Consider the following 22,233-nt stretch of genomic DNA (forward strand, 5'->3'; position numbering starts at 1 on the left):
TTTAGATTTTTTCATTATTTTTATTTGATTTTTGGTTAATCTCATCTGTAAAACTCTATATAATCGATTGCTAGATTGGTATTATTTAGTATTTTTTAATACTTTTCTTAACTGTAAATCTCAGCCCAAAATAATTATGAAAATAAGAAAAACTTTGACTGTTTGAGATGTGAATTATACATTGCTGCTTATTTAGTCATTTAAGCGTTTGTTTAGGGAATGCAAATCATGGCCTCAGTTTTCCTTGTTGTTTTACTCTTGGCAAAAGATAAAACACTTCTTTTGCGTATTCGCTTATCTAGAAAGCCATGACTTCTATCAGAATTGTATGGGTAATTGATTTACAGAAATAAAACAAGAAAACGCGCACACCTGTTTTTCATCATTTGTCGAAAAATTAATTTGGGAAACAACATGGTTTGGGACAAAGGTTTTCAAAGGGTTCGAAATCCTAGAAACATTTTTTCAGTGGAAGTGGGTAAATGCGATTAGCAAATTGTTTTGTTGTTCCAATTTTAATTCCATTTAAACAAGCTGCACTTTTTATGTGCCAGAGTTTTATTAATGTATACACATACTATACATTTGGCAGCCCTGAGATGGATCTGAATTTCAGGTTTTATTTGTCATCTTGTGCGGTTGTGCTCATGAATACGCTCAGGACCGCACGGAATATCCCAGACAGCACACGTTCGTCTCCAATATTTAAAGAGCACTTCATCTGAAAAACATCTGATGAACATCTTTAAAAGAGCAATTTTATATACTTTCCCATCTTAAAGACACTTTCCGAGTGTCTTTATAACATCTGACAGGAGACGTCTTAGAGACGTATTGCAGATGATCAAGCGCTCTAAAAACATTTTCCAGATGAAAGCATGCGCAATAGACGTCTCCGCGATGTATGTGTGCCAAATTCTACATGCAACTGTTTGTGGTCAAATCACCTCTTGATGGAATTAACATCACAACATTAATTTCCATCAAGATGTGCATCAATTTTTGCAATGCAAGAGTCCAGCACTCTGTAAAGTCTCCTCCAGCACACCCCAAAGACTTTCAATGAATTGAGGTCTAATTCATGTGTGAAAATGAATTCTTCATGCTTCCTCCCAACCATTCTTCCACAATTTGAGCCTCATGAATCTTGACATTGTCGTCCTGGAATATGACCGTGATGTGTCTTCTTACGTGGTTGTTTAAGAAATAAAAAGATGCACACTCCATCAGTTAGAGAAGAACTGAACACATAACATGCTAGAAACATAATAATCACTGCAATAATGATCCAGTCATTGACTCGGAAGCATTTGCCTATATTTAAATCCAAACAGCAAAAAAAAAAAAATCTTTTCTTTTTTTGGCCGGGCAGTGTAGTAAGAGTAGTATGTTATTCCGCCCATAGCTGTATTTGTGCCTATTTTGGACACTGCAAAGAACATGAACAAATTGAAAATTTCAATGGAGTCTTTGTTAAAGGCTGTTAAGTTTTCTTAGTGCTATGCAAATGTTGACCTACAGTGTGTTTATGTTAAGCAAAATAAGGAATAAAATAAGCAGATGTGACCTCAGTTTTGACGCAGAGGACATAGTAGATGTGGGCATATGATTAGAGTGATAAGACGCACTTCATTGACAGAACAGATGAGTAATGTTTCTCTAATATACCTCTCGCGGCATTATTTCTACTGGAATCCATCCAGTCGATACGGGATATAACCAAGCTGAAGAAGTTGGCACCCATATGGTGCCTGACATTTGAACTTCTGAGCCAAATTTGAATAAAATTGAACGAAAACAACAACAGCTGATCTCTGCTGTGAGTTTGTCTCTGTTTGTTTTACACGAGATGGCTTGTGTCGATAAAGCCTTTGGACTGTAATGTCAGAACATTACATCGTGGCGATCAAAGCTCGGTTGGCTTATTAACACTGCGGCGATGACAGAATTTCAGAACGCCACCCAGAGTTCTCCGTTAACCTCATTGGAATGATTATTTATTTTTCCTCTGCTTATTCTCCCTTGAACCTGTTCCTCACTTTCATGTCCCATATTTTCCACTCCGGCTGCATTTTTGCCAGTGAGGTTTTGTTTTCGGTGCTATACGTTAGCTGCCAAAAACACAATCCCTATGATTTCATCTTCATAAAGCACGACTGCATTACAATATTACTATATTACAGTTCACTTACTTCCATGCTCCTCCTTCACATTTGATTTATTATGCGTCCGTCTCATATAATTTATACCTCCAAGCTCAGCTGATTCATAGTTAAAGGTTCAAGCTTACACATCCAAAGTGCAATTTGCATGTCAGCTGTTTTAAATCACCATCTTGAATCTTGTTTTTATCCAAAACTTTAAGAAATATGTTTCTCGTCCTTTTAGACAAGTGTTCTTAAAAATGCTGGCTTTAAGCTGAGAAACTCCCAGATTCCATCTGGTCACTGGCAAAGAATTCAAGCAAGGACTCACACTGAGATTACATAATTATGTTTGCAGTTTATCAATATTATTGTTTGCTAAACTGCATTATTTTCTTTCTTTTTTTTATTAAATATGTCAAAAAAGTGATACATTATTTTTTACTACACTGTAAAAAATATGATATGATCAATAAGTAGTGACAACATATGTTTTTACATTGCTTTAACTAATCAAAATAAGTTAAGCAATCTTCAACTTTTTTATATTATACTCAACTCATTTTAAGTCATTTTAAATTCATTTAAGTTGAAATGATTTAAACATCCATGTTGATTGTACTTCATTTAAGGCAGCAACTTTTTTACAGTGTAGATAGATAGATAGATAGATAGATAGATAGATAGATAGATAGATAGATAGATAGATAGATAGACTTTAGCATCCCCCCATCCCCCCCATAAATGCGCTCACCTTGACTCAAAATACACTAATTTCTTAGTATAAAGTACTATTTATAGCCTACTTTAAATAAGGCATCAGATGTAATCGGCAGACTGACTGATTGGAAATCCCATGAAATAGCCTTAGTCGAACTAGTCTACTTCTCTTATACTTCATAGTTTGAACATAATGTCTTTAAACATCCATATCTGAACTCAACGCAAATGTGCTCCGATGGTTTCTTGATGTCAGTAGTGTGTGTGTGAACAGGGGCGCACCACAGATCAGTCATCTTTTGTCAATACAGAATGGGGGCGGAGAAAACGCATCCTATAAAAAGAATGATGCATGAACCCACCACATCATGAAACTGCGGGCTGCTTCACAAACACTCACACGAGCAGGAATCCTCCTCTCTGCTGCCACTTTCTTTTCTTTTTTTTTTTGGTACAGCATCCCGATGCTTTAAGCTTATCCGCATCTTTGTGATTTTATAATATAGTCTATTAAGTGTCTTATAACGTTTTTTCCCCCACTGACAGATTATTTGATGGACACTGTAGAATGGAGTTTATGCTTTTTTAAGTCAAAGTTTGGTGGTCAAAGCACCTAGTGCCTTAGGAAACATCTTATCTTCAAGAAACCAACACATTCTCATTCAGAGTAAGAAAAGACTGAAAGGATGCTGAGCGTTACGCGGAGTCGGAGCTGTTGGATGTTGACGCTGATCATCGCGGTAGTGCGGATGGGAGAAACTCAAGGGACCGAGAGCAAAGCCCAGGTGAACTCCATCAAATCACTGGAGCCCCAGATCGCCGCCACTAACCGCTCCAGCGCTTCATATAGCGACATCCCGAAGAAAAGCAACATCCCCGCTCAGGTAAACCCGAAACCTCTATCCATTTATTAACCCTTCAGGCATTATTACTTACTAAATGCATAAGGAAATCACACGTGTCACTTGTGAGCAAATTGTTCGCTGATCTTTTTAAAGGAATTTCTGTCAGTTAACCAACTATTTTTGTCTGAGAAAAAAAAACAAAAAACTTTTGTCTCAAATTCCTACAGTCACAACCAGATTGTCCGAATTTTATCAAATATGTTTTAAACAAGTTTTTGTCATTTCCTTGTGGTATATAAAAGCCTTCTATCTATAGCCTTCTAAGACAATGTTTTGATCGCAGTCACAGAAATCGGAACATCACCACAGCAACTGTGTAAAGTTGTAATATTTTGTGGTTATGAACCTTAGCTAATTTATATATATATAGCCTATATATATATATATGTGTGTATATATATGTATGTATGTATGTATGTATATGTATATGTATATATATATATATGTATGTATATATGTATGTGTGTACTACATCACTAGTACAAAAAAAAAAAAAAATATATATATATATATATATATATATATTTGTACTAGTGATGTAGTACTCGAGTCCGGTCTCGAGACCGATTTCTGCTTTCTCGGACTCGACTCGGACTTGTTCCTTCAAAGACTCGGTCTTGACTCGGTCTCGACCCTTCAAAGACTCGGTCTTGACTCGGTCTCGACCCTTCAAAGACTCGGTCTTGACTTGGACTCGGCATAGGCGGTCTCGTCCCCATCACTAGTCCACTAGAATACATACCCCTAGAAAATTTTAATTTGCTCTGCATGTCCTAACTATGATTAAAAAAGTCAGGGTGGGCTTAACATGTTGATGACAGAGCAGCACTGTTGAAGCAGTTTAGAAAAATAGGCAGAAGATGATGCATGTGGTAGGGATTTTTTTAATGATAGTAAAAGCAATAGTCCATATTAAGACGTTAAGACTGCTCCTCTAAACAATTCCCAATCTAGCTTAGACTGTAGGCCTAACTGTTGATTATTAACTGGGGTGATATTAAATCATGAATATGAAAACTGACATGTTTTTATGGTCTTGGTCTCGACTCCTAAAGATTCGGTCTCGACTCGGACTCGACCCTTCTAAGACTCGGTCTTGACTCGGACTCGGCATAGGCGGTCTCGTCCCCATCACTAATTTGTACATTGCACTGTAGAATTCATTTTTCTGATCTTTCGTTTTGCGAAATGGGAATGGTTTGAAAAATTGTAAATTACATTGTAGATTAGGATCTCACACCAAGATTAGACTTTTACTTTCCATCATGCGCCAAAGAGAATGGCTTGTGATACCCTATATTATGTAGGCTTTAGCTCATCTATAGGCTAATCAATTTGTCAAGGCTCAAACATTTGTGTTATTTTAGAAAGTGATTAAGGTAGGCTACACTGTAAAACATGATCGGGATTTTAACAGTAAAATCCTGTTAATTTCTTAACAGTAAGTTTCCTTACGGGTGAATAACTGTAATAGATCTAACCTTACATTTAATGTAATTTTACAGTAAAATACTGTCAAATTTACCGTTTCACAGAATTCCCTGCATGCCACTCAACATTTGATGTATTTTCATTGAAATAACCTAAAATGTTGCTACCTTATTTTTTATGGTAAATTTCTTGCAACCACAGCTGCATTTTTTTTTACCGTAAATTTCACTGAGTTTGTTTCTGGAGTGTAGCCAGTATTACTTACAAGTACAGTTATCAGAAAGGGTTTATTGTTGGTCAGTTGAATGGTCAGTATCCTTTTGAAAGCTTTATATTTCTAGCATGGCAAATCCTGGATTCATACCAAGCTCATGATTTATTTACTTGTTTTAAGTGAATAAATAAAGTCACCCATACTATTACTGCAGATGAAAATCCTCTTTGCTATTTGGTTTTGGTCTTGGTTATGTCTCTCAGATCAGCCGTAAATATGCAGATGTTGTTTTAATTGAGAGCAGACACAATTTATTGGAAGAAAAAGAGGAGGTGATGGGATTTTTCTCCCTCTCATATCCTCTTTGGAGTGGGAAGATCTCCAGTATGCAAGTTCCCTGCCAGACCCTCATCTAAACAATTGCTTTCAAATATACCATCTGCATAAACGCAGGTGGTCTGGATGATCAGACCACTGCCATACATGTGGAAACTCCTACAGTCCAATATTAGTTAAATGTCATGCTACATTTAGCTTCTTATCCAAATGTAGATTGCTAACAACTTTGTAGATTGCAAACAGAGTGACTATTGTCTCATTTGAAAGTTTCCAGTTGCAGATGGTGCAAGACAGATCTAGAACGTTTTATACTCTGGGGCGACTCCATAAATCGAAAAGAATTGCGTAAAAAAAAAAAATGTTATACCCTGCTGAAGAAATAACTGCTGAAGCCAGCCTAACTTGTTCTGCTAGTCTAAGGTGGTTTAAGGTGCCTGACCAACTAACAAAACTCCCCTAAAACCAACCAAACCAGCTTCACCAGCAAAGACTTTGGGTGTATACAAAAACAACTGAGACTGGTTTAAGCTGTTTATTTTCTGCAACAAAACCAATTTAGACTGGTTTGATTTCTGCATGTAGTGTATTTTTAGTAGTGCTTGTTGATTGGCTTAATTTTTATGGAACAAAGTCCCTGTTTACAACTGGTATTAAGATGCGTTTTGGTCGATTTACGAGATTTATGAACGCAAGCAGTAGCTTTCGTTTCTGCTCAGCAGCAAGACCAGCCGAACGCTGTGAGTGTGTGTTAGAAATCAGGAATGGTGAGAGAACATTGTGCTTGGTACATTTTACATCTTCAAACCAAACTTGGGACTCCAGCAGGCAAAGTTTAAATCCCATCTGGCGAGTGCGCTTCCCATAATGTTGGCGGAGAGTAGGAGGTCTTTTTGGCTGTTTGAACGCATTCAATCACATGAGCGATTACATTACAAAAGCAATTCGGTCAAATGGTTTAGACCCCGCACCTGTATTTAGCGTCGTCCACTTGTGATCCAATCGCCCAAACCGCATCTTAATACCAGGTGTAAACAGGGCCAAAGAAACTTGTAGTTGTATGTAAATTATGTAAACATAGGGTTACATCTGTTGTACAGGAAACTACCATGTCACACCATATCACCACCACAGAGTAGGCCTACACATCATTTGCATGTATAAGAGTTCACAGTTACAGTGTATTAAAATTAATAACATATTTGAAAGAACACGTCATGTGGATGCAGTTGCAACTTTCTTGATTGCAATTGTATCTTTGAGAATTTTCTTTAGTTCTAATAATTCTAATAGTTCTTAAATTGGAAATTGAAAACATCTGACATCTAATTAGCCTCGTATAGACATCCTGTTTTTGTGCAGTTACAACATTTCATGATGATCAGCCATTGACATTGTCTGCATTTTTGTTGATTTTTCTTAACGCTACTTTGATAACATATGATGCATGTTATGGTATGATGCACCAAAGATGATGCATGCTAATTTCTAGTTCCTCAATCAAAGTTATTGTTTTTTAATTCCCCCTTTGGACGAAATTGAACAAAACTAGGCATGCATCCTCACAGCAAGCTGTTGTCAAAGTTTCATTGACTTTGGACTTTGCCACACCCAAACATTTTATTGAATTTTATTTGGAAAAAGTACTGGCAAATTAAAAACATTTTGTCAGCTGTTTGATACATGTGAATTAACAAGTCTGGGAAGAGTTAGTTCATTATGATAGAATTTTTCCAGACATCACACCTCATCAGCCCGTTTCACGCAATGCAGTTAATGCACTCTTTGGGCCCTATTTTAACGATCTGAAATGGAAGTATCAAACGCGAAACGCAAGTAACTTTGTGGGCGGATCCCGGCGCAAATCTAAAATGGGTTGGTCTGAAGTAGCTACATTACTCATAGGTGTGGTTTGGGCGTAACGTGAAATAAACACATTATGAAATCTCACATTCCCTTTAAAAGCAGGCGCACTTGTTCCATGGTGGATTGCTATTATAACGGCGGATTTGCCAGGCGCACGCCAGGAGCGGTTCACAGCCGAGGAGACCGACGTTCTCGTCAGGGCCGTAAAAGACAGAGAAGTGACATTCTATGGGGATGGAGAAACACACCCAAATTAGCTTCGGTTAAACAGGCGTATAATAATCTGGGTAAATGTGTAAGCTAGATTTTATGCATATTTTTTCACATCTTCATGGACACCACAATGATTTCCCTCGTGTGGAATATTTTTCCTTGTAATTACACTCTCAGATAATAAAGTACATAATTGTACCTTTAGGGGTACAATGGCTTGTCACTGGGGCTGTACCCTCAAGGGTACAATATTGTACCTTAACCTTTAAAAGAAATGGTACATATATGTACCTTTTAATGCTTTTTGACCCTCAAAAAGGTACATATATGTACCTTGAGGTCCAATAATAATCCCTATGGGGTACGTTAGTGTAGATTGTACCTTGGGGGACAGAAATGGACTCCTACTGTACCCCTACTTCTGACAGTGTATGTATAGTTTGCAAAAATGGCGGCTGCCAGATGAGCGAAGCAAAGTGTATGCGCGTTGTGCACACAATACATTATGGCCAAGCATGCGCCCTTAAAATAGCCTTAAAATAACGCGCCACTGACTTTAGACTAGGTTTTTCCTGGTCTGTGGCGGAATTGTTTTCTGGAACTGCAAAATAGCACCAGGGAACGTTTGCGCCGGAACACGTCTCCTCTTTGCGCTGAACCACCCCAGGGAGCGCAAGTTCGTTCCCTAATTTACCGACGTGCGTCTGTGGAGGGAAAAGTCCGCTGTGCGTTGGGTGCAAAATAGGAATGATACATGCGTCGGTGTACAAAGTCAATTGAGCTGGGTGCAAGATAGGGCCCTTTAAGTTGTTTGTTCATTATTATTGTAATGTTATTTACAGACATGTAAATAACAAAAAAAGACACATCTTATTTGAGACATGAGGTAGTTTAATGCCGTCTCTCGTGATGTGGGAGGCTATATGAGGGTGGGATCTTATGCTTTCAAAGCTAACTGGCTATCGTTAGCCGCTCTAAAAATGGCCTACCCTACCTTTTAAGGTAAGAACTACAAGGCAAATGACATGAAGAAAATAGGGAATTAGCCATATAAGTTCTGCAGGTGACTGAATATCTCTAAAAGATTTAATGATGGCACTCAGAAGTGTGCCTGAATTTAATTTCCCATGATGTCCTAGTAGTCACTTTTCCTACATTTTTCTCTCCCATCTGGGCGAGTTGTCTAAAGAATGCTTTACATTTTTATATGTCATTACACAGCTGCTGAAATGTTTCCTCTCAAGTCCTCTAACTCTCTAACGCTCAAGGATATGTTGAAGATTATAACACAAGCTCCCAATAAATCTCCCACACTGGCGTACTCCCAAGTGCTGCAAATTAGGCAGGCAAGAGAAACGGCCACCCAGTTTCCTACATCCGTCCTAACGGAGACAAGCCGAAATCGGTTCGCCGTTTCGTGCTGTAAGTAAAGCTGGCCTGTAGCCATGATGGAAGAGTTTTATTAGTAGCAACAACTTAATTAAAATGTGTCTAATGAAACTCATGTCAGATGCTGGCTTGATGTTGTCCATAAATCACCAACAAACCGAAGTCGCTCACTTTAGACGGTTAAGAGTAAATGTTCAAGGGGGGTTAATGGTGGTTTCCAGTTGTGGGCAACCAAAAAAGAGGGATTTTGGGATTGGCAGAACTTGTTCACCACATTAACCTCTCGACTAGAGGGGAAGAGGCTAGTATTCTGCAAGAACACGAGAGCTGTTTCACATCAGTGCCGCAGCTTTGGGACTTTTAGCTTTTCCTCTTATTTAATTTGACGCTGAAGTTCCGTTAACGAGTAGGAGCGGGGCGGGGGATTGTTTGGGTCTGGCTTGTAAAGAGGCGAGGTGGGTCGCCCTCTCCTGCTCCCTCTGAGGTTAAGTGACTGTTTAGTGATGCTAACGAGCTGAGAGAGTGAAATAAAACAGGCAAAGGTGTGGCGGCTTTTTAGCGCTAACCAGGCTAATCATCTGGATTTTACTTTCTTTGAGGAACTAGACAGCCTGGAGGGTATAATGACCATGAGTTTCTGAACCACGATTTCATTTGCCAAGGCATGATGTCGCATTTCTGTAGCATTCCCAGAATTCCATGGATGGAACGCTTAGCATCCAGTTAGCCATGCTAACTGAAAAATTACAAAAACAGAACAATATTACTAAGACTAAAGCTGCCCCGCTAAACACCAGCTTCACCTGGTTGTGAGCCAAGCTGGCCAGGCTGGGAGACAGACTTAAACCAGATTTAACTGGTTTATGAGGTGACATTGTATTGTCATTGTATTTTGTGGCAGCACAGCAATGATAACATACATAGATAAATTACACCGCATTTGTTAGGGTTTTTGTTGCACTTGCAAAAAGTCTTTATTGGGAAGAAGAGAAGAATAAAATTACGCATGTATATTTTATTGTGACAAAAAATACCCATCACATAATTAAGTAGGAACTTAAGTAGGTATTCCCACAGCCTCCATATTTGTCAATAATGCCGTTAAGGGTTTGCTACAGATATGTTTTGAGTGCTGGTGAGATTAGCCTTCAACTTGCTTTCCTGTGCAATCTGATACACATAGGGCCATGCCCTTTGAGGGTGGATAAGGTTTGTTTGTTCAGTGACATAGTTTATTTTACTCTTGAAAACCCTCTCAATTCACTAACACCATTCATGGTGTCAGATGTCAGCTTTGCTTTTGCAAGGTCAAGTTAAGCTGGGCCCCGGGCCCCTAGAGGAACATGTGTGTGATACATGGGATTTATGTGTGGAAACCCTATTCACGATCTCATAGTCTGTTGTGTATATGAACTTAGATGCGGGTTCAAAGGAAGTCTTGCATTCCTATAGTATAGATGAAGATGATTCTTTTGTAAACTGTCGTGTACAATATTTACTTTAGGCTCAAAGCTAGCTGATAAAGGATTGGTATTTGCTGCAGATTGTTTTTTAAGTATTTTCTTATATTTTCCTATTTATTTTTTTAATTATATACTATATACTCTCTCTCTCTCTCTCTCTCTCTCTCTCTCTCTCTCTCTCTATATATATATATATATATATATATATATATATATACATATGCATACATGCATATCTCATTCAAATTACATAAATTATTTTTCATTTATAATATATATTTATATAAAATGTATATTTTATAAATGTATAAAATATTATATAATTATTTATATAATTAGAATGAAATATGCATATATATATATATATATATATATATATATATATATATATATATATATATATATGCATATTTCATTCTAATTATATAAATATATATATATGACATCAAATATAAATTATGTAAAAAATACTGTAATATATTAGTGGTCTACACTTAAAAATAAGAAAATAAAATAGCATAACTAAAAAAAAAATAAACTTGACTTAAAATATATATTTGATTTATATAATATGTATAATTATATACATATATAATATTAATTTATACAGAATTTATATTTGATGTCATATATACTGTATATATGCATATTTCATTCGAATTATATAAATTATTTTACTTTATATATATATATAATCTAATTTACATAAATTATTTTTCATTTATAATATATATTTATATAAAATAAAATGTATTTTACAATAAAATGTACAAGTATTTATATAATTACAATGAAATATGCATATATATGACATCAAATATAAATTATGTATAAATTAATATTTTATATGTATATAATTATACATATTATATAAATCAAATATATTTTTGAAGTCGTTTATTATTGAATTTTTTAGTTATGCTATTTTATTTTCTTATTTATTTTTTGACTTGACAGCACTGATATAAATACTGTTTTTTAAAATAAAAAATAGATTGCAAAATTTTTCAGCCAGTTTACAAATCTGCCTGCTAAAGTACTGCATGCTTATCGGTTGCTACTAGCTTGATAAGACGTGACATAGTTTGGGTATTACCTGATATAAATCCTTAAATGCTTTTTTGAAGGCATGAGGGAGAATACAGATAGGGAGATGATTTTCAAAGGCATGGCACGTTTAGTCTTCAAAGTCCCCTTTTTTTTTTTGCTAGCATGCGAGCGGTGACACAGGGGCCGGTGGGCATCCCTCATCACTGTCTGTCTCTGAGCTTATCATCTCCACACTTATCTCACACATGAACGTATGGGAGGAATAAAAACAGACTGTGGAATCAGTGAGGGATGAGGATCAACGAGTCGTATCCAAGCGCTGGCCGGGTCATTAAAATCCTGATGTGATGACGTTGCCAGATTATGTGCAGACACGTCTATGTGTCTACATTGGCTCTGGTGGTTTATGCTATGGAGAGAAGGGTATGAGATGCGGGTGAGTCTTGCAGCTTTGGAATCAAAATTTGTCTCATCCACTTCGTATCTTCAAGTTGACTTGATTTAGCCGGAAATCTGAGAATGGTTTACATCTATGCACATTATGAACTGAATAAGAGGGTGTTTACTACATTCATTCATCCACTAATGCAATGCACTCAATAACTTTCTAATGATGCAGCGAATGAATACAGAATTTTGAGGTCAGTAACTTTTTAGTATTTAAACATTTAATGGGCTTCATTTGTTCCTCATTCCTCTCGTGAATGTACCGTTGGTGGTTTGGCTGGGTTTCATCATGTGTTTTCAATGTTACCAATTCTGTTACTTGCATAAGAAAGGAAGGTTGCCCTGAGGTCTGTCGATCTACAAAACAGAATCATTTCTTTTGTTATTAGATATTGAGATATCCCCCCCCACCCCCCCACCCCTCCCTTCTCAGACCACATGTTTTGCATTTGACGCTAAACTGAAGATTGTTATGGGTGATGTAAAGCGTTTCTTCACAGGCTGGTTTCTTTTCATGAGTTTGTGATTTGTATAATGTATTGTCAAGGTCTCGGTCTCATCCATTTGATCTTATATTAAGGTAATTTAGCCTTATAATAAAGAGCCGGGTCTGGTTTGCTGATTTTGGAGGGGTATGGGGCACCTAGACCAATTCAAACCAGTTTAGCCTGGCCTAACTTGATTATAATTAGGTATGCTAATATAAAACACATATTAGACAATTTATCAATGTACTGTTATGTACTATTAATCAGTTTAACCACATAAAAATCATGGTTTATGTGCTGCATTCTGGTTGTTTGGTTATCCTCTTGAGCATTCATATACACTTACGTATTGTATATAATATTTTGATTATCCTAATGTCTCTGTTTTTCAGAGAAATTAATCCAAAATGTATAATGTCCACAGATTTGTGGAAACTCATGTACAAACAATGAATGAATGTAAAGTATAAAATTCATACAAACAACTGGTGTCATCTTGCAAATCAACTATGGATTGTAGTGGAAATGAACTCCGAGGACTCCAGTATTAAGATTACTGTAATTTTGTTACAGTGTTTGTCTTGTTTTAGTTAAGTGTCCATCAAATGCACTTTACAAAATCTCACCAGACGTATTCAGTCATCATTATACTTTTCGCCTACTATATAGCATGGAAGTAGGCATATTCAGACGCGGGGTTTTAATTTCTTCTTTTGCATGTAATTTCATCCATAATTTCCAGCTGTCACATAAAAATAAAATATAGCTGGCAACAGGGATGAGGGATGGTTGATACTGGGGATCCAGAGTTGAAATAATTTAATAATAAATGTTTATATTTTCTGTTCCTGACTATTTGACGGCATCATTATCCTCTTATTTATTATTTATTTCTTGTTAATTTTAATGTTTGTGACCAGGGCTTGACGTTAACTTTTTTTTTGCTCACCAGCCACTGTGGCTAGTGGTTTTCTAAAGTTATTAACCACTCAGCATTTTCACTGGCCACAATTTTGACATCGATACAATAGGGAAAAATTGCCATATAGATATTTTTAATATTATCTCATAATTTGGCAGTAGGTATATTAGGCTGCTGTCACTTTAAGACCTGACGCACGGATCCATTATACTGTTACACATGCGTTTTCTCTCTCAACTGTTTACGTTCAATACTATGTAATATTTATGTAAATACTCACCAAGACTGGCATTTTGACATTATTTTGTGTGTATTTGTCTGTTTAAGTGCTGTGTGTAACTCGCTGTCGGAGAGATGAGAGATTGAGAAAGCGTATAGCTGGTATCATGTATCTATTCTGTGGAAAATGAGTATTGGAAGATATCGAAAAATCTATATTTTTGACAACACTACATTGCACTTATTATTTCAGATGCCTTTTTGAAAGACTACTATGTATAAAATGATGTATAAAATTCAACCTGACAAAGTGGCTAGTAGGAGTGACTGCATTACATGGGTTGGCAGGGTTGGCGGGTGTTAATGTCAAGCACTGTTCGTGACCTGTAAGTGAGAGACATTAATTTGACAGACTGTATACACAATTGTCACCCTTAATTCCTACTGAGGAATGTATAAAGGCTCACTCTGGTATACTCAGGGGCGCTGGACTGGGGATAAAACCAGTACTGATTACCAGGGTCCCAAGGGGAGAGAGGGCCCTTGAAAAGTCTGGAATATATTTTCATTTCCTAATTAAATTTCATAACGAATGTCAGATGAAATGTAAAGTTAGTGTATTGGCTGAATAACTTGGTTGACTGACTGACTACATTTTGTATACAAAAAAGTAAAGACTATCTAAGCCAGGTCTCACGGTCCCACCCCTTGCTAATGCACCAAATGGTTTAGTCCATCTGCACGCATTTTGTTTATGTTAGTTAGTTGAGCATCTGGTGGAGCGCAAACTTCAGCTGTAGAAATGTCTTTCTCAAAGAAAGCCAAATCAGGCCACCAAAAAAGAAAGGAAAGACAGGAGAAGGAAAGAAAACAAAATGAGGGATATGGGGGCCCATCAGGACATGCCTATGCATAGGGTCCGGGATCTTGTGCTACGCCCCTGGGTATACTTCAAAAGTTTTTGTTAAATACCGAAACTAATGAGTGTTGAAAACAGGGTTTGTTGGAGAAGGACTGGACCTGATCTGTCGTTCTCATTCTCAGGGGTATCCATGCAGCAGCGATAAAGAGTGCATGGTGGGAACTTACTGCCACAGTCCCCAACACGCCCCGTCCCGCTGCCTCACCTGCCGCAGGAGAAAGAAGCGCTGCCACAGAGACAACATGTGCTGCCCTGGAAACCGCTGCAGCAACTGTACGTTCTTCTGTTGATTTCCCAGTGTCTTTATACTAACTTGGGGGAATTTACAATGGATTTCTTCTGTCATTCCTTAGATATCTGCATCCCCATCTCAGAGAGCTTGCACAAATCACCTATTGAGGAGCACAACACGCTTCCTATCAAAGACAAAGGCTGGAGGAAGAATGGCAAAGCTCAGGCCAAGATCTCTCTCAAAGGTGAGGAACTGACAATGTCACAAATGTAGAACCGTGTTTTTTTTCTTTCCAGTGATCCATTTTCCCTGAAAAACACGCACTGTGTATCCTGAGTTCAGGAAGTTACATATGATTTCAAGCAATGTGATTTCAAGCATGTGCTTTTCTGTCTGGTGTTGTGTGCTGTTTGTACCAGACTGTGGGCGGTCTGTGACCATCTGAGACTGAGAGTGTTTCATATTCATACTCACTTATGAACAATGTCTGCAATGAGTTGATTCACTGGATGTGGTTACATGCATGTGTTGAGGGGGACGGCGGCCCACAACTACATGAAGCTCGTATATCTTGAAGATTTAACCACAGCGGGAGGCCGGTGTGGGAAGGATCACGATGCTGTTTCTTCACCTCTGTATTCTCGCCTCAGTAACATGGCGGCTCAGTCACGCTTTCAAACAGAAATTAAACCACACCAGATTTGAGCCATTTGAGGCACACTAAATGTTGTACCGACTGCCATTTAGAATAATTTATGGACTAAATATGGACTAAACAAAAGACGATGGCAACTTTCATTTCATGCCAACTTTAACCAGCTCTGTTTCTAATTTTGGACAAGTGAACAACCATTGGAAAATTGCTTTGCATTTGTTTGTAAGTAGATCTATATCAGTTGCAGTGACGTATTTGGTTGCACTTCTGATTTCACTTGAACGTTGTGGAGAATATTTGCATGAGCGACAGAAAGGTCGAGTGTGCGTAAGATTCGCCTTGGACCGGGTCTGGCATAGAGTGGTGCAGGTATGACATCACTTTGTAGGCCAAAATGCAGAAAAACGAGTTAGCATTTTAGCACTTCCGCTTCCATCGTCCCGAAGTCAATGGTTAAAAGGCTGAAATAAGGTCTAGGGTGAACACAAGCTCTAGACACTTTCACGTTTTATTCTACGACATAAAATACATCAGTATTACCCCACTCGTGATTTTTTTAAGCTGTTACGTGTCTTGAAAAAGGCGGTTGCTTACAAGTGGCTAAATGGTTACAGAGATCGTCGAGATTAAACATCATCACGCCGAACAGGGAAACGCAGTCCGCTTTTACAACTCGTTATGGTTATAATTGTGCAGAAGGTTAGTGATGGTGATGTTGAAGTCGTGGGACCGTGGTGTAGTTTTACTGGTGACTACGTTTAGGCTTTAAAATTACAAAAGTTGTGTTCATCTGTGATAATTATTTTGATGGACAAAACGTGTAAGTATCATAAACTTTTGTTGATCACAGAGCTTGTTTTTTTGCGATAATCCAAAAGCCTATGGGAAAATCGGACCCTACTGGGTTTTTGGAACCAGCGTGACGCTAACTGCCGATTGGTCTACAAAGTGACGTCATACCTGTGCTACTCTATTGACTGAGGGAGGGATAATACTTATAGTCGTGATGTGACGGAAGCGACAGATCTTTTCTTCTGTATTGTGACGTACATCAAAACAGTTTGTCAAAAAAAAAAAGTGGTTGTTGATTGGGTGGAGGCAGATCTGAATGCAGGCTTGGAAGATTGTAAGAAAAGGGCTGGGTTTACGTGGACATTTTAATTAAACATAGCAAAAAATAAATAAATATGGACGAATGGAGGACAGTGAACTTCCATTTCATGTTGACTCTGATGTCATAAACTGTAGCATTTTAGGGATTAGTTAGGGAAGTTCAAATAACCTCTGACAGGCTAGTTACTTTGAAAGCGAACATTTCCCGGCTAATATTATATTCCATATACAGTTGCTCTGGGAGGAACTCATAAAAACATTGTTTGCAGAAAATTTTTTTTTGTTAGAAATCTTTGTGTCATTATTTCCTTGTTTGATAGAAATGTGATATAGTTTCTTTTTTTGTCAGCTGAACCCCTTTGACCTATTGTAAAATATTTACTTGAATATTTACTTTACCGCAGTGTTTCTCTTGTTCCTTGTCTAGCGTTGCCAATATATGGTTGTATCGTGTGCGTTCTGTAACGTGGCTGCTGCAAACAAGAGGCGTTGGATCCAAGTGCAGTAAACATTTATTGAAACAGGACAACTAACAAATCCAGACACATGAACAAGAAGCTACAACAAACACATGATACAATCATATATTGGCAACTCTAGACAAGGAACAAGAGAAACACAGAGGAAAACAAGGTTAACAAGATAACAAGGGGGAGTGGTTAATTGTCATGGGAACACATGAGGGTAACCAAGGGAACTAACAAGACACGCCTGGGCAGACTAATCAACATGAAAAACTACAAATCATGGCACCAGACAGGGGAACAAAAGACAGGGGAACACAGGCTGGGATCATGACAGTACTACACCAATAATGAACATGAACTACTCCATGTTGCTACTGTCACGTGACCTACCAGCGTCAGTTGCGTCGCTTCACTGCCATTCATAAATCCTCATTGGATAGTAAAGTGTTCATCGAATGCGCACATCAGAATCTCGGCAGAAGTAGTAGGTCACTGTTTTTCAAATACCATGTAATCATACTGCATACTACTCTGTTTTTTGCATACTATATAGTAGGGAAGTATTTGATTTCGAGCACAGCGCATTACAACTTCAGTTTGAGCTACAGAAATGGCACTGACGTCTCCCTTCATCCGCAGGTCACGAGGGCGACCCTTGCCTGCGCTCGTCCGACTGCTCGGAGGGCTACTGCTGCGCCCGCCACTTCTGGACCAAAATCTGCAAGCCTGTGCTGCGGCAGGGCGAAGTTTGCACCAAGCAGCGCAAGAAAGGCTCCCACAGCCTGGAGATCTTCCAGCGCTGTGATTGCGCTAAAGGACTTGCCTGCAAGGTATGGAAAGACGCCACCTCCTTCTCCAGGTCCAGGCTGCACGTGTGCCAGAGGATCTGAGACGGGAGGCCCCTGGAAAACAAGCCGCACCTTGGGGGCCCACTGCGTCCCTCTGGGGGAGGAGTGGGGCGAGGGCTCCTTTCTCCAGGACTTACTCAGCTGTGATAAAGGGAGAGATACAGATGAATGTGTGCCAGAACGGGGTGGGAACGAGCCGACATGGTGGACGCTCAGCCGTAGCCGTACTCCGTGCTTCTTTTCAAGATTATTTGCTGGAGGTTTATTGATCTACAAGCCATATTTATCACTGATGTGTTTGATGCAAGCGCTGGCGTATTTCGGTATGCCTGTGCTGTCATTTTAGTATCATTTTCAATGCTCTGATTTGGTTAATTGTTGTTTAGTCACTAAATATTTCATGCACATATGATAGTTTTTTCCACAGCATAACCACTAAAATATTAACTTGGTTTTTTGGTTGCATTATTGCAGACTTTAATTTCTCGATTGCTAATAACTGTGCGGAGAGCAATTTAAATTTTTAGTTGTCTAAATTTCAGACTTCTGCCCTTCTGAAAGTGCACTTTGAGTTTTCTTGTATAAAAAATGATCTGAAATGTGTACATAACACCCAAACAGAAGAACAATAGTATGTTGTCAAGGTAGCCACACACTAGTAATGCATTAGCCTGAAAAAATATGATCATTAGTTCAGATTTACTCAATAGATAGCATTTTTATTCTGTCAGAAATACTAAATCGGTTCTGATTATCAAGGGAAGTTGTTTACAGTTTGAGTGCTGTACAGTGAATGTGCAGATGCTTTTATGATAATGGCATCATGAATCATAGTCCGTACTTTTGGTTTGTAAAATTCCACACCACATTTTAGCTAGAATAAAAAAAGAATAATAATTAAAATCTAATAAGCTCTTATATTGTAAATAAAATGCAAAATTGTCGAAATGTATTTAAGAAGCAGTTGTATATCATGTATATATTGGTAAAAAGGAACAGATGGGGAAATAAAGTAGCGTAAAGAGACATTAAACACGTTTTACTTTCAACTTACTGTTTGTCATAGCATGGTGTGAGATAATTTCCTCAAGCTCTGTTTTACACCGCAGATATGAAAATCCCCACGCAGAACTATTTCTATTAAATTATTTTCAAAACGCATTTCTTCACAGAGCTCATGTTGTGTATTTGTTTAATGTCTGATTTCCTGGGTTAGTCCTTAACTTTGTTCCTGTTGTAACAGTGATTATGTCTCATTGTGTATTTACAGTGATTTAAACAGATTAAAGAATGTATTTTGTATTACAAGCATTTGGCTGCTCTCATATTTTCAGATCTGAACCGAACAGCTTCTGATGTGAATGATATCTGTTTTCTCTAATACAGCCTGAGGTGAGAAACTTGAGAAGACGATTGAATTTATAAAATTGATATTAACCTTGAAAAAAAAGTATATATGGCTTGAAAAATGCATGTCCAATCCAAAAATAATTTGGCATGATTTGTGTTTAGAAACAAATAATATAAGATACAGTTGTTGTCAGATTTCATTGGTGATTTCAAATAGGAAATTTAATCGTAAGCTTGGTGAACAGCTTTGGAGAACTCGATATTTCCCCATTCGAAAAGACAGGAGCTGAACTTGCATGACTGAAACAGCTGAGTTGTTTCAAAGATGGCCGCCGATAAAACGACTCGAGTGAGGGACTTTGCTTGATACTGTGATGGATTGATGTATAAATGTGATTTATTGTGTTAGCAAAGACTTTGTTAAAGGGATATTTCACCCAAAAATGAATATTCTGTCATTAATTACTCACTCTCATGTCGATCCAAACCCATAAGACTTTCGTTCTTCTTCAGAACACAAATGAAGCTTTTTGATGAAATATGAGCCAGTTCTGTATACTCTCCATTGACAGCTATGCAACCACCACTTTTATGCTTCAAAAAGTTCATAAAAAGATCACTAATCCATATGAATCGAGTGGTTAAGTCAAAATTTTCTGAAGAGAATCAATCGCTTTATATGATGAACAGATTTAATGAAGAGAATGAACCTCATTGGTTCTTGCACGTCAAGTAAGTATGCTTTAGCTTCCGTTTACCACAACTGGTGTGTGATATGATGAATGTTTATATGTGAATAAAAGCCTAAATTCAACCTGTTCTTCATATTAATGCTGGGTACACACCAAAAGATAATCGGGCTGATTTTGGGCCGATTTCCCCCCTTCCGACAATCCTAGCTATGTCCCGATTATCTTGATGGTTCAACAGATTATCTTATCAGATTTTCCCTTGGTGTGAGGTGTGTTAAGAGTGTCCGAACCTGCTCGGAAGAACGTCGGAGCCGCTCCGATCGCGAATCGTAAATATTCAACATGTTTAATATTTACGATCAGAAATCCTGATGTGTGGGGGGAACCCCGAGGACAAACGCGCACACGTTCTGGAGATTATCACGTGAAACAAAACAATATCCAATCAGAAAGCGAGATGATGGAAGACATGGTCATTCTCACACACACACACTTGAGGAAGCAGTGTTAAGATTTAGTATTCATAAGTGTAAATTTGGAGGAAACAAGCCTTTGTTTTTCATTTTAAGAGCAGAAATTTTACAATAGCCTACCTAAACACAATATTGGGTTTGAAAAATAAGAAAGCTGCAAAGTGCGTTTCAATCCGTAAACATTTTCAAATTTTTGTTTAACTTTTAAGTTTGTCACTGATTATGTATATGTCTTTTTATGTTTGATTATCGGCTTTACTATTTGTACCCCCCTGACTAATTGTAATTCTTAAAATCAATAAAAAAAAAAGATTTAAAAAAAAAAGAAGCTGAGTGTTAAGGGTTCAGTGAGGTTCTATAGAGGGATTAAATAACTTTTTCTAAAGAGACAATAAAGCCAATAAAGAATAAATAAAGAATGAATATATTTCTGTATAAAAGGTTATAATGGTGGGTACAATGTTTTTTTTCACATGAATTTTCTGTGAAAATCATTCCAAACACTATTGCAATTTCTTCCTTCATATCGTCCGCTATGCTTATTCTGAAGTCTCACGATATTTTGCAAGATTTCCTGTGTTCACAGTCGAGACTCTGGTTGAAAATCTGTTTGTGTGTGGTGTGCTCTCTTTGTCACATCATGGCACACCACACACTATAGGAGCAAAACGCTTAAATCTAGGATTTTTTGTCCTCATGTTTGTGGTCTATCACATTTTGAAAATCTTATAAGATGTAAAAAATCTTTTGGTGTGTACCCAGCATAAGTGACCGTGTCTCTTCAGACCTTCAGAACATGGACTAAACCACTGAATTCATATTTTTGAAGCGTCAAGGTGGTAGTTACGTAGCTGTCAATTGAGGGACAGAGATGCCTCAGAGTTTATCAAAAAGATCTTCAGCTGTGTTCCTAAGATGAACGAAAGTCTTACGGGTTTGGAACGAGTAATTAATGGCAGAATTAATAGACAGAATGACAGAAAAGGGCGTGTAAATGGTGACAGCGTTTTCATTTTTTGGTGAACCAGCCCTCTAAGGTATCATGAGGTAAATGTCAGATTGCTTACAGTTACGTTTTCTAATTACTGTAATTTACCTTCTAAAAAGCCATTTACGAAGCTGTCAGCGTTCTGTGATTAAGTCTCAGTGGTTTTATACGTTTTGAATTTCTATGACGTTATTTGTGATGACATTTATTAGCTAATACACTTAAGGCTCTTTATGTTGAAAATAAGCAGCTTACATGCATTTTCCCTTTCTTCTCAATGGCCGTTTCACGATTAGCTTAACGGCTATAAGTCTAACGTGTCAATAAAACATGAAGACTGGGTCCTGTGTTTCTGGCAGACAGGTTACGAGTAGACGAAATGTCTAAGGCCATTAACGTGACAAACCACTAGCAAAGCTGGAGCGGCCCATTTAATGCTCGACTTAAAGACTTGATGTTGGTCATCTCCAACTTTTAATATGACAATGTCCTTCGAGAGCAAAGCAAAAACAACTAAAAATGCATGTGCAATGTTTGGTTTGTTAATTATTCACACTTCATCAGAGAAGTAAATCACAGGCTTTATGAAGTAAACCTCGTGGCATAAATCTTACTATTGTATGAAGACATTTAACATAAATAAAGGTTTTAGTCAGAATTTTTACTTTCTCCCAGACTTTCCTCCC

The 22,233-nt window shown here is 37.7% G+C and overlaps 1 protein-coding gene across 1 annotated transcript; it reads left to right on the plus strand.

The window, feature by feature from the left end:
• The first annotated feature begins 3,227 nt into the window (after positions 1-3,227).
• dkk2 (dickkopf WNT signaling pathway inhibitor 2) lies at positions 3,228-18,922 on the plus strand. The gene is made up of 4 exons (XM_084397688.1): positions 3,228-3,748; positions 14,852-15,002; positions 15,083-15,205; positions 17,836-18,922. The coding sequence occupies exons 1-4, from the start codon at positions 3,551-3,553 to the stop codon at positions 18,084-18,086; spliced, it is 723 nt and encodes a 240-aa protein (XP_084253814.1). The 5' UTR covers positions 3,228-3,550; the 3' UTR covers positions 18,087-18,922.
• Positions 18,923-22,233: the final 3,311 nt, after the last annotated feature.

This window comes from Rutilus rutilus (assembly GCF_951802725.1).
Source record: "Rutilus rutilus genome assembly, chromosome: 2".
NCBI classification, from domain to species: Eukaryota; Metazoa; Chordata; class Actinopteri; order Cypriniformes; family Leuciscidae; genus Rutilus; species Rutilus rutilus.

Excerpts from the sequence above, each read along its gene's own strand:
- dkk2 (XM_084397688.1), top strand. The coding sequence starts at position 3,551 with ATGCTGAGCGTTACGCGGAGTCGGAGCTGTTGGATGTTGACGCTGATC. Across the intron at positions 3,749-14,851 it reads AAAGCAACATCCCCGCTCAG|GGGTATCCATGCAGCAGCGA; the intron begins GTAAACCCGAAA and ends TCTCATTCTCAG. Across the intron at positions 15,206-17,835 it reads GGCCAAGATCTCTCTCAAAG|GTCACGAGGGCGACCCTTGC; the intron begins GTGAGGAACTGA and ends CTTCATCCGCAG.